Source organism: Equus caballus, chromosome 12, assembly GCF_041296265.1.
Source record: "Equus caballus isolate H_3958 breed thoroughbred chromosome 12, TB-T2T, whole genome shotgun sequence".
In the NCBI taxonomy this organism is placed as follows: Eukaryota; Metazoa; Chordata; class Mammalia; order Perissodactyla; family Equidae; genus Equus; species Equus caballus.
Window position 1 is genome coordinate 11960304 of NC_091695.1, and position 16440 is coordinate 11976743.

At 49.8% G+C, this 16440-nt stretch overlaps 1 protein-coding gene across 51 annotated transcripts in view; it reads right to left on the bottom strand.

Annotated features, from left to right (window-relative positions):
- Positions 1-7338: 7338 nt before the first annotated feature.
- Positions 7339-16440, bottom strand: part of CELF1 (CUGBP Elav-like family member 1) — a 67787-nt gene continuing 58685 nt past the window's right edge. For 27 of the 51 annotated variants that reach the window (XM_070228499.1, XM_070228484.1, XM_070228496.1 and 24 more), the window contains 4 exons: positions 16238-16423; positions 14217-14360; positions 13608-13774; positions 7343-10291 (listed from right to left, as the gene is read on the bottom strand). In XM_070228499.1, coding sequence (XP_070084600.1) covers positions 13647-13774; positions 14217-14360; positions 16238-16423 — 458 coding nt within the window. In that variant the 3' untranslated portion in view covers positions 7343-10291; positions 13608-13646. 51 annotated transcript variants of the gene reach the window in all.

Here is a 16440-nt window from a genome sequence, read left to right on the forward strand (position 1 = left end):
AGCCACTGCTGGAGGCTTAGCAGCCCATCTGCCATGTCCTGCCCCTTCCTGGGGAAACTGAGCCCAGGCAGAGATGACTCCTGTTCAGTGTGAGTTAAACAGGTCCAGAGAGGGGCCATCTGGGGGGTGCATAGCCAGCGAGGGGGTCCATGCCCCAGGGTCACGGCTCAGCAGAGGTGGAGGGGGTGTAGAAGTAGGCTCGTGGGACGAGACAAGGCCACTGGACTCGCCAGGGGAAGTGCTCTTGAACCAGGACCACAGGAAGCTGGGAGAGTGGGGAGGGTGGGGGAGTCACTGGCCCAGGAGAGTCGGCTGGATCTTCCTCTCCCCTGGGCAGGTGGGTCCTGGGCTGAAGTGAACGTCCAGACGGTGAGGAAGCTGGGCCCGCAGGGAAGTGCTGAAGAGCCGGCACGCTCTCTCCCACTCAGGGGTCCAGACACCAGTCTGCCGGAGTCTTCAGCAGGAGGGAAAGGAGACGGGCAGCCCGCGTCTGCGTCCCAAGTGAGTCGGGACCACAGCCTTCTTGGGTCCCGGGAACTCACAAGATCTCAAAACTTGAAGACATTGACAGGAGAAAGCCTTCCTCTGCCCCGGAGCCAGCTCTTTGCCGGTGACGGCACACAGTCAGGGCAAGCTCATGTCACTTTAGGGCCGGGGCTACGGTCTCTTTGTACCACGAGCACCTGCACAGCCGCTGGCAAGTAAGAGGCACCCGACCGAAGGAGGTCACCTAACAGCATTTCCTCTAGTTTACAGGGAAGGACACGGAGGCACTGAGAGGTAAAGGGACCTGCCCAAGACCACACTGCCACCCAGAGACAGAGCAGGAGGGGACCCCAGGCAGTGTGACCAGGGGTCCCACTCCTAGAGGAGCAGAGGCGAGATAGTGGAGGAGAACCGGACAGATTTCAGGAATCACAGTGACCTTTACCTGGCACCCAACAAGCTCACCGGGCACGTTACCCAAGGCTCTGGCCTGGGTGGGCAGGAAACACGTGGACAAGGCAGGCTAAGGAGAGGGTGGACAGGGTCAAGCGTGCTCACCCGAGCCCAGCAATGACGGCGGACAAACGGCCCCTGAAGTGGGGAGGACAAGCCACAAAGTGAAATGGTCTTTTATGGGCCACTTAACCTCACAGGGTGGTAGGACAGTGGGGGCCCGGGGGCCTTCACCAAGGGCCTGTCATGTCAGGCACCAGCTACGAGCCTTACATCTTAGATCCTTGTTTTATAATCACAAGCAGAAAACGAAGTTTGGGTCTGAAGCAGGGGTCACAATCCGGCAGGCGAGGGTGGCAGATTTCTGAGTTGGCTGGCTCTATTTGTTATCTGGGAGATTTATACAAAAATCTGCATTTCCTGCTTCTCTTGGTGAATGGGAGCTCAGGCAACCCAGGGCTGGAGATTCTGCATGTCAACCATTCAAGTGGTTGGTGTCTGGCCCTGAGAGACCGAGAATGTCTCCTTTGCAAACAGCCCCTACTGCTCCCTATTCTCGCCTTGACACTGAAGCCAAGTGTCTCTTGTCATTTAGATTGATCTCCTCACATGCCTGGCCCCTGCAGGCCCCTGCATTGGCAGCCCCTGCTCCAGAAGCATGAAAAATATAACCAAGGGGATAGTCCCAGGCCCCCTCTGCTACCATTAGCAGGATAATTAGGAAGTCTGTCCCTCTCGACAAATTCATTTTCCTCATTTGCAAAGGGGGTAACACCTCTTGGGTAAGGTTTCTTGTGAAAACCAAATGAGACGATAAAATAACTTGCTTTGAAAACAAGACATTGACCTAACGCCCCTCTACAGGACCTCCTGAATCTGCCTTGAATTGGCACTTACTGTTTATAACAGTGAAAAAACTAGAAATAAGCTGTGTCCAATAGGAGAGTGGTTGAGAAACCATGAAATGCTACATAGCCTCTAAAACCGAAAGTTGTAGATACCGGTGTACATACGCAGATGGAAGGGTGCCCGCGACACAGTAACTGAAAAACTGCAAGCTACAGAACGTTCTGTGCATTATGGCATGCTCTCATTTTTATTAACAAAAATTATATATGTACATATTTTTGTATATAGAGAGGAAAATTCTGGAAGCATCCTCACCCCATCTGTTTAACAGTTATCAATGGGCCGTGGGATGAGGAAACGCTCCCTTTTAACTTTGAGGTACTTGGGTTGTTAGCAACTTGAAGGAGCACTTGCCAGGGGCGGCACCGGGCCAAGCGTTTGAGGCAAGATCTCCCAGCTCTGCGGGGTGGGAGCTTTCATTTCCCTTCGGCAGATGAGGAATCTGAGGCTGAGAGAACCAAGTCACTTGCCCAAGGTCACATGGTTGGTATTATAACCATTAGGAGACTCTTAAACACAGGTTTTTCCTACCACACTCTAAGCCTCTTCTCTAACTATGAATGTTTCGCGTTAAAAAAAAAACCCCAAAGAACTCAAACCCTTGAAAAAGGTCATTGTGTCATACAGCCTTCAGGCTCTGGGCACACTCCACTCTAGGGATGATGGGGTCAGTGGCATTCTCAGGGCTGGAAAGCCACAGGTAGGTTCCCCTCCCTCAGGGGCCTTCCTGACAGCCAAAGGGACTCTCCCGCAGCACAGGGCCCTGCCAAGCAGGTGCTGGCACCAGCTTCCTTGAGGGGCAGGACCCCTAGTGAGCTGCCTAGGAAATCAGTTGTTAGTAGATTTCTGTGAAGTGGCTCTAAGGGACTTGCCTTTCATTTCTATTTCAAGGCCACTGAGAGACGGCTGAGAATTTGGGTACTGGCCGGTAGCTTTGTCGTCACTGTCGCTGAGTGGATTCCAACTCCTAGTGACGCCAGGTACAGCAGCGTGGAACCCTGCCGCTCTTTTTGTGCCATCCTCTCACCTTCCAGCGCTGTATGAGACAAGGCCTCGAGGCTGTTCACAGGGTTTTTGTGGCCAATTTTTTCAGATGTGGGTGGCCAGGTCCTTTTTCCTAGTCTGTCTTAGTCTGGAAGCTCCGCTGAAGTCTGTCCACCACGGGTGACCCTGCTGGTATTTGAAATCCTGGTGGCAGAGCCTTCAGCATCACAGCAACACGCAGCCTGACAGTCTGACAACTGACGGACAGGTGTATGGTTCCCTAACGGGGAAGCAAACCTGGGCTGCAGTGCTGAGAGCGCTGGATCTTTACCACTAGACCACCAGGGGCTGGCTGCGACTGGTAGCTAGCAATCTAGAAACTAGGTGCGAAGATGTTATTCCCTTTCTTCTGGAGCAGATGGAAATATCTAAATAAAACTCTAACGTAGCTGGCGGGGGGCGGGGGGGGGGGGTACACCAGGAAGCTCTTGGACAAAAGCAATTGTCAATTCATTTGTTCATTTACTCACTCACTAAACGTTTCCTGAATACTCATCATGTGATGGCCCCTGGGGCTCCAGTGAAGAACAAGTCACACGTGGCCCCAGCCTTCACGAAGCTCCATTCTAGCAGCGGAATTTCCACCAGGGCACCCAGGGTCCACCACAGACGCTCCCAAAGGAACATGCTCTGGAGACTTTGGAGTCACGGTGACCTGGGTTAAAACCCAGCTCTCCTGCTTACAGCCACGAGACAGAGAGGAATTACACCTGCTCTGTGCCTCAGTTTCTAACTCCCTCAGCTGCCGGTTGCAGGCTGGACTAGTACAGTAGCTACAATTCATAAACGGTAGTTATTTTGTTTTCTTAAAAGTAAAGTAACTGTCTAGAACAGTCCTGACCCCCATGATTGACCACGATGACGGAAATGTTCTATGTCCTGCACTGTCCAATAGCGTCGCCACTAGCAATACGTGGCTTCATGGTGAAACTGCTGAATGACACTTTGTAATTAAATAGCCACAGTGCTTAGAGGGCAAGCATACTGGGCAATGCAGGCAGGGCTAGATTGCCAGATTCAGGTGAGGCTGATGACACAGCAGGTAGACAGGAGGAGCTGGGGCAAGTGAGGGGGCCAGGGCGCTGCAGAAGCATGGCTGGACTGCGAGGAGACAAACTCAGCAGGGCCGGGAGTGGCAGGAGCAGGTGGTACAAGGCTAGAGCTGTGCGTGGTTTTCAAACGGGGGGAGGAAAGGGGAGCGAACATACCCAGAGGGAGGCTAAATGAAAGGCAGACACAAAAGGCATATATATTGCATGATTGCATTTATATGACATGTCTGCAACAGGCAAATCTAGACAGCAGAAACAGTAGCGGTTGCCAGGGGCTGGGAATGGGGGAGACCGGGGAAGGAGAGTGACCGCTAAGGGTTACGGGCTTTCTTTCGGGGTGATGAAAATGTTCTAAAATCAGGTTGGGGTGATGGTTGCACAATGCTAAAACCCAATGACTTACCTGCTTTAAGTGGGTGAATTGTATAGTATGGGAACTATATCTCAATCAAGTAGTTTAAAAACACCAAAACCTCAGGAGGCCTCAGGTCAGTGGGACCCCCGCAGGGAGGGTGGGGATGGAGGCAGGGATGATGTCTTGTAGACTTGGCTACCGGGGTGTCTGCATGGCCCTTCCCAGTTGAAATGTGTTCAATTTCCCACTCCAAGACTCTCAGATTTAAAAAAACAGAAGCCCTCCCTACAGCTGGAGCCTTTACCAGTAAAGAGAAAGTCAATGTATGCAAAAGAAATTAAATGCCAGATGGTGAGGGCTGGACAGGACTCCTGAGAGAGAAGGAAAATGCTGGAGAAAGGCAGAAGGTGGAGGCCAAAGCCATCAAGGATCCCTCCTGGAAGGGCAATGTCATCAGACGTTAGTCTGACATTCTCAGAGGTGAAGGGACAAACCTCGTCTTTCATTTCCTTCCCAACAGCTTTTCTTCATCAGAAACTGTGATGCTCAGGTGAGCACAGGATGTAAGGTCCCAGGGAGTCAGGGAAGCTGTGTGCTGACCCAGAAAGTCGGTGCAGAGGCTGCCTCTGCGGTAAGCCAGAAACCAGGAGTGTGGCAAAAATGAGGTGCTGAGGAATCTATTCAAAAACAAAAGGTGATTGCATGTGGGTTTTTACAAAGAATACTGTTGAATTAAGACAGCTATATGATTATAAAGATGCACAAACATACATCTTTTAAAAAATAGTACTTTTGGGATATTCCTGCTTTTATAAATTTTAAAGAGAAACAATAGCCTTTAAGTATGATATTAAATTGGAAGATGCCCGAGTTGTACTTAACATTCTATTTTTACATCAAGTTCTATCTGGAACATGGAGGAGGAAGCTGGATCTCCATCCTGGCCCCATTTCCCAGTGTGAAGCACAGACCTCTCTGAGAAGGCACCCAGCGGACAGTTTACATGTATATTGATGGATACGTAGCGTAATGTGTATTTTAAAACACATCATTAGGATATCACATTTGTGATTTCACAAATATTAATGGTGAGAAGGAGATGAAGTTGAAGAAGGTGCATTTCAAGTTGATTTACAACATTCGGGGTTGATGACTGTGCAACACCGTGAACGTAATACTGCCACTGAACTGTCCATCTGAAAACGATTAAAACAGAAAATTTTATGTTAAATGTGTTTTACCACAATGACAAGAACTGAAACCAACATCAGGGAAAGGCTAGTCGTGGTGGCCCCAGATGCAGGAACAACTGTGTGGCAGGAGTGACGCTTAGGAGGCCCTCCAGTCCTCCCTGGAAGTGGCCCCTCAGAGGGCAAGCTGACCAGCTCTTCGGAGCCCTGAGTTACGAGTGCAGCCCTCTGACAGACAGGCGCTCTCAGCGGGGCAAAGCTGCAATGGCTGACCACCCGCAGGTGCCACGAGAGCTGTAGGGGCCCCAGCTTCCCTGCCCCAGAGCCTAGAGGACAGCGTGCAGTCGTGTCCCATGAGGCTGCACAGGGCGGCCGAGGCAAGCCAATCTGCTTTTACCGAGGTGTTTCTCCTCAGGTGGTTGAGAGAAGGGCTCAGGAGTCAGGCAGAGCTGGGCTGATTCTCAGTGTGCACCTCTCTCTAGCAGGCAACTCAGTCTGCTCATTTGCAAAATGGGGACGGGGACAGTAGCTCCCTCCCAGGGATGGTATAAAGACTGGAACACAGAACGTGTATCAGATGTTTCCCACAGCACTTGGATTTTGATAAACAGTCAATGAACATTAGCTAGGATAATTACTACATATTAATACAAATTTCTGATTTTTAATTAAACATTTTTAATGCATACAAATGAGGAAGGAACATCCCCAAATTTATTTGTGCTGCGAAGCCTTACTTCACAGAACGTTTCCTGGGCTGGTACTCAGTGCACCCCCCACTGAGAAATGCTACTCCAGACACATCCCACATAGAGGGGCTGTGATGAGAAGGTTGAGGCCAGGCCCACCCACAGGCCTGTGCTGGCTGCACCCTCCACACAGGCACCTGCTTCCCAAGGGCTGGCCTCCCAGAGCAGAGGGGACGGCAGCAGCAGCCAAGGAGCAGGTAAGGAGCAGACAAGCTCACACTTCGGCCAGGGGGCCTAAGCCTCCCGGCCCAGCGGCCGAGCCTGCAGCTTGCAGAGGTCTGAGGAGGCCCAGGTGTATGGCCCCACTCACCTGGGGAGTGATCTGGAATTACCGACTAGCAAACCCAGGGCATCTTAGAAACGCCCTGCTGTGACCCAGTTCTGAGGCCAGAATGAGGAGGAAAGGAGCTGAATCACTTTACGCCGGCGCGTTGCAGGCCTGGAGAGGAAGAGGCCCACGCTCTGGGGCTCCGGGCCGGTCGGCTGCCTCCCCGGGCACAGGACCTCTGCAGCCCAGGGCAGGGACTTGCACTCACAGGTCTGAGCCCATCCTGCCATGTGGCAGCCACCACTGGGAACAGAAGCAGCACAATTACAGCTGCCCAGGGGCCGGCGCGTGGCCGAGCGGGCAAGTTCGCTCACTCTGCTTCGGCGGCCCAGGGTTTCGCTGGGTCAGATCCTGGGCGAGGACATGGCACCACTCATCAAGCCATGCTGAGACAGCGTCCCACATGCCACAGCTAGAAGGACCCACAACTAAGAATATACAACTATGTGCCGGGGGGCATTGGGGAGAAAAAGGAAATAAATACAATAAAAATCTTTAAAGCTGCCCAGAAAGTCTTAAGGTGCTTCCATACGGGCAGAGGGTGCTTCCATACGGGCAGAGGTGCTGCAGAGGGTCAGAGGACGATGGGGAGGGCAGTTTCCCGGGGGAAATTGTGTTCTGAAGGAGCCTCTGCTGGGTCCAGGTGCACACCAACAGGCACATCAAATGACACCTGACCAGGGCACCCACCCCTTCTTCAGAAATGCCGCCAACCCCACCAGCCCCAAGGTCCCACCGCCCACCCCAACAATGAATAACTCTGAAGACAACATCAGTTCTTCTCAAACAGTTTAATAGCAAATAAACAAAGGAAGGTACCACACTTGGCAGATACAAAATGACTTTTTGTCCGTGTGTCTGTGCAATTAAAACAGATTTAGGTTCCCCATTGGGACAAAAGGAAAAACACACAAAAAAAGGAAGGAGATTCCTTTTAAACACATACTCCCTTGCTCCAAACTTGTAACAATTGTTTTCTTTTTTAATCCACTACACAAACTCTGTGATCAGGTCAGAAAAGCGACAAAGGCTCTTCTTGCCTTTTTTTTTTTTTAAACCATTAAAGTAAAATCCATAATTTTCTACATAGTACAACACAAGTTCACACAAAAAAGACATTTTCTTTTGCAAATCAAAACAGGAAAGAAAGAAAAGCTCAAACAAGGTAAAGGAAAAGCATTTCTACGGCTGAATCACGACTTTTGAGTTGATTGAATCCCGTTGTTGCTGCAGAACAGACTGTGCGTTTGGTCATAGTGGCAATTTTTTTTCTCTTCACATTGTGAAATCACTTTACATTGTTTTCTAGTAGAAAAGGCAAAAAACTGTACAAAACCCCTAGTGTTAAATACAACGTTTGTACCAATAAAAAACTCACACAGGTTTGTCTCCAAAATGTAAAGTTTCTTTTTTTTTTTCTTTTTAAATTATTCACAAAAAGCAGCTGGAAATCAGAAAGGCAGCTGCCGCTCCAGGGTCTCAAATCCATTAAAACCACCACAGAACAATTAAAACAATCAGAGAGAGAAAAGGAAACAACGTCCAACGTTTGGCATTTGGTTTTATCCACAGGTTTTCCCAGAGCTCCTCTTGGAATTGAAAGCAAAATGTATTGGCAAACACGGATTCTGAATACACAGGAAGGGGAGCCTCAGCGCCTTCTGCCCACAGAGGCGGCTCTGTGCAGTCAGACTGTGGCGTGCACGGCAGTCCGCTCAGGCTGGGGTTCCTGGCCTCTTCCCATCCCATCACCCCTTCCAGGAAACTAAGCAGCCTCCCACACACTGGGCCTCCACGTGGCCGCCCTTTCCTCCTAGGAAGAGTGGCCTCGGGTATAATACTAGGCAAGCTGCCGGGTCTCAGAGCAGAAACTCTGCCGGGAGCCCTTCCTTCATCACCCCAGCATGGATGATGCTAACAGTGCTTCTACCTTCCCCGCCCCCCTCCCCCAAGTCCCGCAGCTACCCCTCTCCACCCTTCCCTGGACAATCCTACTTCCCAGCTCTCCCACCCACCGGCAGCTCAGGTCTGGGTGGGGACTATCACAAACTCCTCCTCTGCAACTTCTTACCTCCACAGATCCATCCCGTGACCTCTCACCTCCTCTGGCCTCTCCCTCCACCATTCACATTCTTACTCAAGTCCCTAAGACCCTGAGGCTGATGGTGCCACAAGAGAGGAGAGCAAGTTCCCCTCAGGGAACCAAGGAACTGGCTTGCCTGGCACCCAGGGACAGTAGCTATTCGGCTCTTCACCCAATTTAAAAAAACAAATCCCGCCCTCACCTCCACCCCACTAGCTAAGCAAGAGCAGAGCTGCGGTGAAGAGCCAGTGTGGGGTGGGTGGTGCCCAGGGCTGTAAACAGTGTGAAGACTGTAGTATTGTGCTTGTCACCTAGGAAAAGCGCTGGCAGGTCTGTTGCCACTTAGTGCACAGATGGCCTCCTCCGAGGGTTCCGAGCACCCCCTTCTGGCCGAGGGATGCTCCCTAGCCCTACCGCGCTAAGCCTCCTGCCTACCCGCAGCCACCTTCTGGGGTCTATCTCTGCTCCTCGTGCCTCTCCGGGCCCGCTTCCCACCCATCTCTGAGCAGAGCAGCCAGCCTCCTGGAGGCCCCACTGAGGCCTGGAGGCCACATGAGGTGACAGTCTAAGTGCACAGGCAAACGCTCTAAGGGCAATAGAGGAGAAAGTTGCCACTTCAAAATAAAACAATACAATCTTGAAAAAAATAATCAACCCCACAACAATTTAAAACAGCTTCTTTGAAACCCTTTTAAATCGGTCAGTTTTTGCACAAACTATAGAAAACAGAGAGGTGAAGGTGATATATACGGAGGTGTGAAGAAACAGCAGGAAACATGCAAAACTTGTTTTTTCTGGGCATAATCTTAGTAAGAAAGGAAAAAATTCAAAACAAAAACACAAAAACAATACAAAAACAAAAAAAAATCAAAGCATCACATTTTGCTGTGGAGACTGTAGGAACAAGCATGGAGATGGGCGAGGGGAAGCGGCCAGAGGGAGGTGAAGTCTCCCCCGCAGGGTCGCTACAGGGAGGAACCACAAAAGACAAAGGAAAAGGGCTGGCTGGGGCCCAAGCTGCAGCCTGCGGTCAAAAAAGAAAAGGGGTTCAGGTGTTTTCCGCAGTCGAGAACTCAGAAAAACAAAAACAAGAACACATGCGGCTTCCTCAAGCCCCACAAACTGTATCAGCAAAATGTGCTCAGGAGCCTCAAAGGTTTTAGTGACATCTTTTATTTCATTGTTTACTTCAAAGTTGTCTTTAAAACTAAGCACACAGAGAAACAAAGCCTAGAAACGGACTGGCTATGTGTTCACAGAAATACAAACACCACGCGGTATGTGCTAGTAGGGCTGCTCTGAAGACAATTACAAAGAATTGGAATCACAAAATCAAGTGGTTATCTTATGAAGTTCTAGAAAAATAGATTTTTTTATATTCAAATGCAAGTTTAAATATTTCCCCTTCAGCAGTCGTTCTAGCAAAACCAATTTGGCAGCACAAAAGAAAAAAAAAGGAAAGAAAAAAGAAAAAACAAAGAAAGAACAAACATAATAAAAATACACGTCAGCATCAAAGGTCAACACAAGGTCAAAGGTGAGAGTTCAAGCATCAGAGAAGCTGAAGAGACAGGGATTTGGACGATGTACTTGACGCCACATCGACATGCTTTAGGCACAACGATGAACAAACGGCAGGAATCTAGAAAAAAAAACAAACCAGAAAGAGGGAGACCCACTGAGTTACACAGAGCAATACATCCAAACGAAGAGAGAGAACAGGAACACTCACTGTGTGCAGCCCTGAGACGAGGAGGCGGCAGGGCAGGGGCTGGGGAATGACAGGGAACTTTTGCACATGCTAACAATGGACACAGGGAAAAGTCAAAAAGGACATGGAGGACACCAAGAAAACATCCAACTGCCAGAGACAGAGGGAACCTAAGGCTTGGATTTCCCCTGAAGCGCCAGACACCTCTGAGAAGGTCTCTGGTGGAGCAGAGCCTCAGCCTCTCCCCCACTCCCTGGTCAAGACCCAGGGAGAACAGAAAGGATGCTGGGGGCGGGGGCTGTTACTTTAGGGGAGAGGGCCAGGATTTCTCCTCCATCCTACGGGGACGGTCCTTTGTTCCCAGAAATCCAAGCTCTTAGCTTCCACGCAGGCCCTGGCCACTCATGTGGGACCCAGGAGACAGTGTCTGGCTGCATTCAAGGCAAATCGATTTCATGATGAAACCCAAGTAAGAAACAAAACTACAGCAGAAAACACATTTACGTAAGTGAAACCCCCACACAACAGAAAAGGATTGCTTAAGACTTGACTGCGAGTCTCCACGCTCCAAGCTGAACCCTTTCACACCGTGAGACTCATGGGGGAGCAGCTTCTTCACAACACCATCTTTGGCCTGGGGAGAGAACTGTGCTCAAGGGCAGTGCTGCTGTGCTCACTCACCGGGCAGGGGAGAAGAGAACAGAGAGAAATGCCTGGTCTCACCAGCTGGCCGCTGTGGCAGCCCAGGGCCCTGCTGCGGCATATGCTCTTTTTAGAAAAGAGAACGCACAAGCAGGTACGAAACCTCGGGGTCTGGTATCAAAGGCGGGTTGACTGCACCTCTGCCTTTCATGTCATTCGGAAAGGGGTTTCATAAGGTCCCAGAGCCCAGGACAAATCTGTGGACAAATAATAGTGAAATGGGGAAGGAGGGAGAGAAAGGGGAGAAAGGAGTTCTGGGCTTTGGAAAACCCCATGATGGCCAAGGAGGAAGACAGAACAGAAGGCTAGCGATCCCAGCACCGGCAGCACCTGGGGAGCACAGCTCTCTCCTCTGCCAATTCACAGCATTAACTCCTTCCCCTCCGGCAGATTAGCTGGGCTGCAAACGGGCCACAGAAAGTCAGTAGTTTCAATCATACACAGCACCCTGTGTGTACAACAATCACATTCTGGATTCTACAAAATCCTGGCCTTTTCCAGAGATATAATTTAGGTAATAAATATTCTCCACCCCGGAGCTGTATAAAACTTCTATAAAAATAGAAACGACATTCTTGGTTCCAGCCGGTTGGGATTCAGAACAGCGCCTCCCCAACCTAGCATTTTTTTCTTTTTTTGTTTTCTTTTTTCTTTTTTATTTTTATTTTTTGCGTTTATTTAAAAAATCCCATCATGACCCTGGAAGCCTTTGGAACAGTTTTATCCTTGAAACACAGGACACATTTCTCCCAGTGCGCGGAATTCAAGTTTACGTGGTTCAGCTTAAGAAGTATGTTTCACGTTTCTTAGAGGACAACAGACCCAAATTATCACTATGAGAAGGGAACAGCTGTCCCAGCTTCAATGGGATAATCCAACACCACCAACTACCTGTACAACAGCAAGACGGTCAATCCCTGTCTGTCACCCAAATGGACAGCATGACAAGGAGACAGCCCCCATCCGACTTAATAGCAAACCAACCCCTTCAATCTCCTCTCTGCTGCGAGGGGTCAGGACTGATGTTTGTGAGGTTTAAGATCCCAAGGACCCAGTCCCTGGCCTTGGCTGAGAGTCACATCCTAACAGGGCTTCCTCTGCCCAGGTGCACATTCTCAACAGCATGTCCCTTCTGGCTCTCCACCCCCACAGTGTTTCTTGGAGCAGAGGCAGAGCCCAGACTGTGTGGGTCACAGGCAAGAGCTGGAGTGGGACCTGTGCAAGGCAGCAGGCAGCTCACTGTAAGCACGAGGACAAATATGAACACGGTAATACTGAGGTAAATGAACACTAAATCCATGTGGAGGCTGTAAACGTCCTGCTGTCTCCTCTGTTCCCAAGAGCAGATGGGCTGGAGTGGCTAGAAGAGGGGCCTGCCTCGGTGGGAATACCATGTCTGGGACCCCTCAACCAAGGAGGCAAGCATGGATTTCTCAATCCTTCTAAGTACCAAGTGCCAGGCACTGGCAAATGCAGCACTCTGGCTTGAAGGGAACTTCCGGTTCAGGTACACCACGAAGCAGGCTCCTGCTCCTCCAACTCGATGGCTTTTGATCACTTTGCTCAGGAGGTGCCCCCTTCAGCTACACACTATAAGCCCTTCTTAGATCTACCCTCATGAGAAAACTGTGGCCTGGGATGGAAGGGACATTCCCTGCTGTGGTCAACTACAAGGAAGGAAACCGAGCAGTGCCTTCCCTAGAGGCCTTCTTTAAAGGGACCTGTTAGAAAGGGGCCATGGTCTAATCATTCGGTGTTGAAATAAAATAAAAATGACCTCTTTGACCAGCTGCTGCTTCCTAAAAGCCACCAGCCAGGCAGTGCCAATCCAACACCAATGGCTGGCTGGGAAAGCTGGGAAAGGGTGATGTCTCCCCCTTGCTTTTTGCAAATATCAGGCTTATTTAACAGGTGCTTTATTTCCAGAGAACTATTAGCCCCTTCTTGGGAAAGAGGGGCAGAAATCCTGGACAAGAATCTGGAAAATAGGTGGCAAGAACTCAGCATTTCCAGAGACTGGAGCCGCAGAGGAGCTTCAGCCTTCAGGTCCCAGGGCTGCTGGGGTCAAGCCACTCTCACTCTTCTCCAAAGCCACCTCCACCCGTGCCGCCCCCACAGCTCCTGGACGTCAGTTCTCATCTCACCCACTCTAACATGCGAGAGATTCTGGGGGTCCGTTTTTGGTTTCACTCAGTCCTCTCTGTTGGGGTAGTTCGGGGCAAGTTCTGATTTTTTTAAATGTTTCTGCATTCCCCTCCTCCCCCAGGGTGGTTTGATGTTGGTCCTTCTCAACACACACTGGTTACAAACACAGCAAACTTTAAATAAAGAAAAAAACTCAGGATATGGCACCTAAACTCCAAAGTAAAACACTGGAAACCAAAGCACAAACTCGTCCTCTGTACGAAGCGCAACTCCCACAGAAGGCAGTAGCCGGGTCTTCAGGGCAAGCTGTGCCTGCGAGAGTGGCAGGGATCAGGGTCCAGGGCTGTCAACACACAGCCTTAGGGCTTCGAAACATTAAGGGTGCTCCTCCCTCACTTACCAGAAGACCCTCTCACTCCAGTCTCAGAGGGGAGCACGCTCAGTAGGGCTTGCTGTCATTCTTCGAACGTTTGAGCTGCACTTTAAGCCGCTTCATGCCAATCTGAAAGCCGTTCATGGACTGGATGGCAGCTTGAGCCGAAACAGGATTGTCGTAACTTACAAAACCTGTGTGTCCAAGCAGACACCTAGGTGAGCCACGTAACAAGGCAAAGAGATTCTCAGTCCTCCTTACGCAAGAGCTACCTTATGGGCTTAGCCTCAAATCCCAGTTTTTCTCAGCAGGACAAGAATTCTGGAAATTCTATCACATGAAATAAATTAAGTTCCTAACAGTATCGCTTGACATCTGCATGGTACTTTAAAGTTTTCTGGCCAAGCCATTTTCCATACGTTATTTTTACCTCTGGAACGACACCGTGGGTAGACATTGTCATTCCTACTACAGAAATGAAAATGCTGAGGCTCCCAAAGAGGTCACGTAATCTGCCCAAGGCTGACTTAAAAAATTACCCAAACTCAAACCCAGTTCTTTCTATCGGCCCCTTCTCCTCCTTTCTCAGTGGTAAAAATACTTCAATCCCCGACACCAGAAGAGAAGCCAACATACCAAAACACTTGCTCAGGTTTGTCTGCTTGTCTATAAAAACCTTGGCAGACACGACATTCCCAAAGGGCATAAACATCTGCAGCAGGTCCTGATCTCCAAACTCCTGGGGCAGGTGGTAGATGAACAGGTTGGCTCCCTCGGGACCTTCAAAATATCCATCGATTGAAATAGTATCAGTGTCAAGCACACTAACCTGCCCCACGCCCCACCCCACCAATGGTCTCTCATTTCCACCTGTGTTAAAACTGTCAGCATCCCAACAAAGAGATTCGCCAAACACAAATATAAAGCAGGGATGTGAAGGGCAATCACTGAAAGAGATTCCTTCCCTCCTATTTAGCCACGCTCCATCTCACGGAGGGATGTTAGAATTTGACCTTGTGGGAGAAGGGTGTGATGGGACAATAAATTCTGGGGAAGACCTGGGGGCTGGCCTGGTGGCACTGTGGGAAGTTCACGTGCTCCACTTTGGCAGCCCAGCTTCAGTTCCCAGGCACAGACCTATATCACCCGTCTCTCAGTGGCTACGCTGTGGCGGCAGCTCACATAAAAAACAGGAAGACTGGCAGTGGATGTTAGTTCAGGGCGAACCTTCCTCAGAAAAAAAGTAAAATAAAATGAAAATTGTGCCTGGAAACTATAGGGACAGCAAAGAGATTGGCAGTTGCCAGAGGCAGGAAGTGGGGGCAGGGAATGACTAGAAAGGGACATGAGGGAATTTCTGAAAGTGATGGAAATGCTCCACATCTCTGACGGTGGTTACATGACCGTACATGTTCACCAAAGCTCGAAGAGCTATATTCCAAAAGGGTGAATTTCACCATATGTAAACTGTGCCTCAGTAAAAAGAAATTATATTAAAAAGTGTGCTTACGATTAACACTGAGCTCAAAAAAGGAACATGCTTTCCTCTTCCAACCACTTACACTCAATTTTCTAACCAAAGAATAGTTTTATTACAATTGCAGTCTAGCCATTCTCCAGCCACCCTGGCCTCCCTGCTGTTGTCAAACACCTTACAGAACACTGCTGCCTCAGGGTCTTTGCACTTGCTGGTCCTCTGCCCCATTACTCTTCTTCCTCTAGATAAATGCATGGATTGCTTCCTTACTTCCTTCAGGTCTCTGCTGAAACGTCAACTTAGACCTTCTCTGACCATTCCATATAAAACGCTGTCCCTCTGGCATTCCCTGTCCCTCTTTCTGGGATCATTCTTCAGAGCATAATTTAGAACACCTCATGCTTTGACTGGTTTCTTGTCTGTCTCCATAGTTCCATCAGTTCCCCCACTACTACATCCTGGGGGACATAAGCGTCTGATTCAGACCAGGTGAGGATGCAACAGATGGGGACTCCTTGCTGCCACGGCAAGAGGAGACATTCATCTCTTCCCTACACTAGTGCTTAAAGCTTGCCAGCTCCTGGTTACAAAAACCCAGTCAAACATGAGCACAGAGGTGTCAGCTGGACTTTCTATTCGTACAAACCACCTTCAGGCCTCCTTCTGCCCAGAAAGCCTCTCCTGAATTGAATACCACTTATGTCAAAGCACATACTTCCCACTCCATCAACCCAAGGGCCGTAACTCTTTCTATCCCATCAGCCTTCAGTTTGTCCTTGATTAGGAAAAGCAGATCGGAAAGTGAGAAAAATGCCAAATGATGTGGCTAAAAGGGACACCGAGACGGAAGATATCCTCTGACAGATGCATAATCCATGGAGAAGACCGCCTCACAAAAGCAGAGGCCAAATGGTGTCAGACACAATAAGGTCAGTGTGCTTCGTCTAAAAACTGCAGCCCCATCCCAGGAGGGTGTACAGAGGTTCTGATCGGGGCCACATCCAGAAAACATGGCAAAAGCAGATCACTTTACAGGGTTTCTCAGTCTACCCTTGACAGCGCCAAAGAAAAGCGTTGGTCTGACCCACCTAAATGGTTCTCCTGGCCCTTGCCCTGCCTTTCAGCTATGGGGCAAAGAGAGTAGCACCCCATCCTCACTCCGCTCTCCCTTTGCACTCACCTTCCTTCTGGCTTCCAGCAGCACCAATACTCTGCTGTGTCAACAGATTCTGGTTGTACAGAGTGGGGAGTGCCGCCGCAGCATATTGCTGGATCCCAGAGTAGGCCTGCGTGAGGGCCTCCATGGTGCTCCCAGTGCCGTTGGAAAGGCCACTGCTGCCCAGGCCACCATTTAAAGCAGCCATCCCTTGGTTGGGGCAAAGA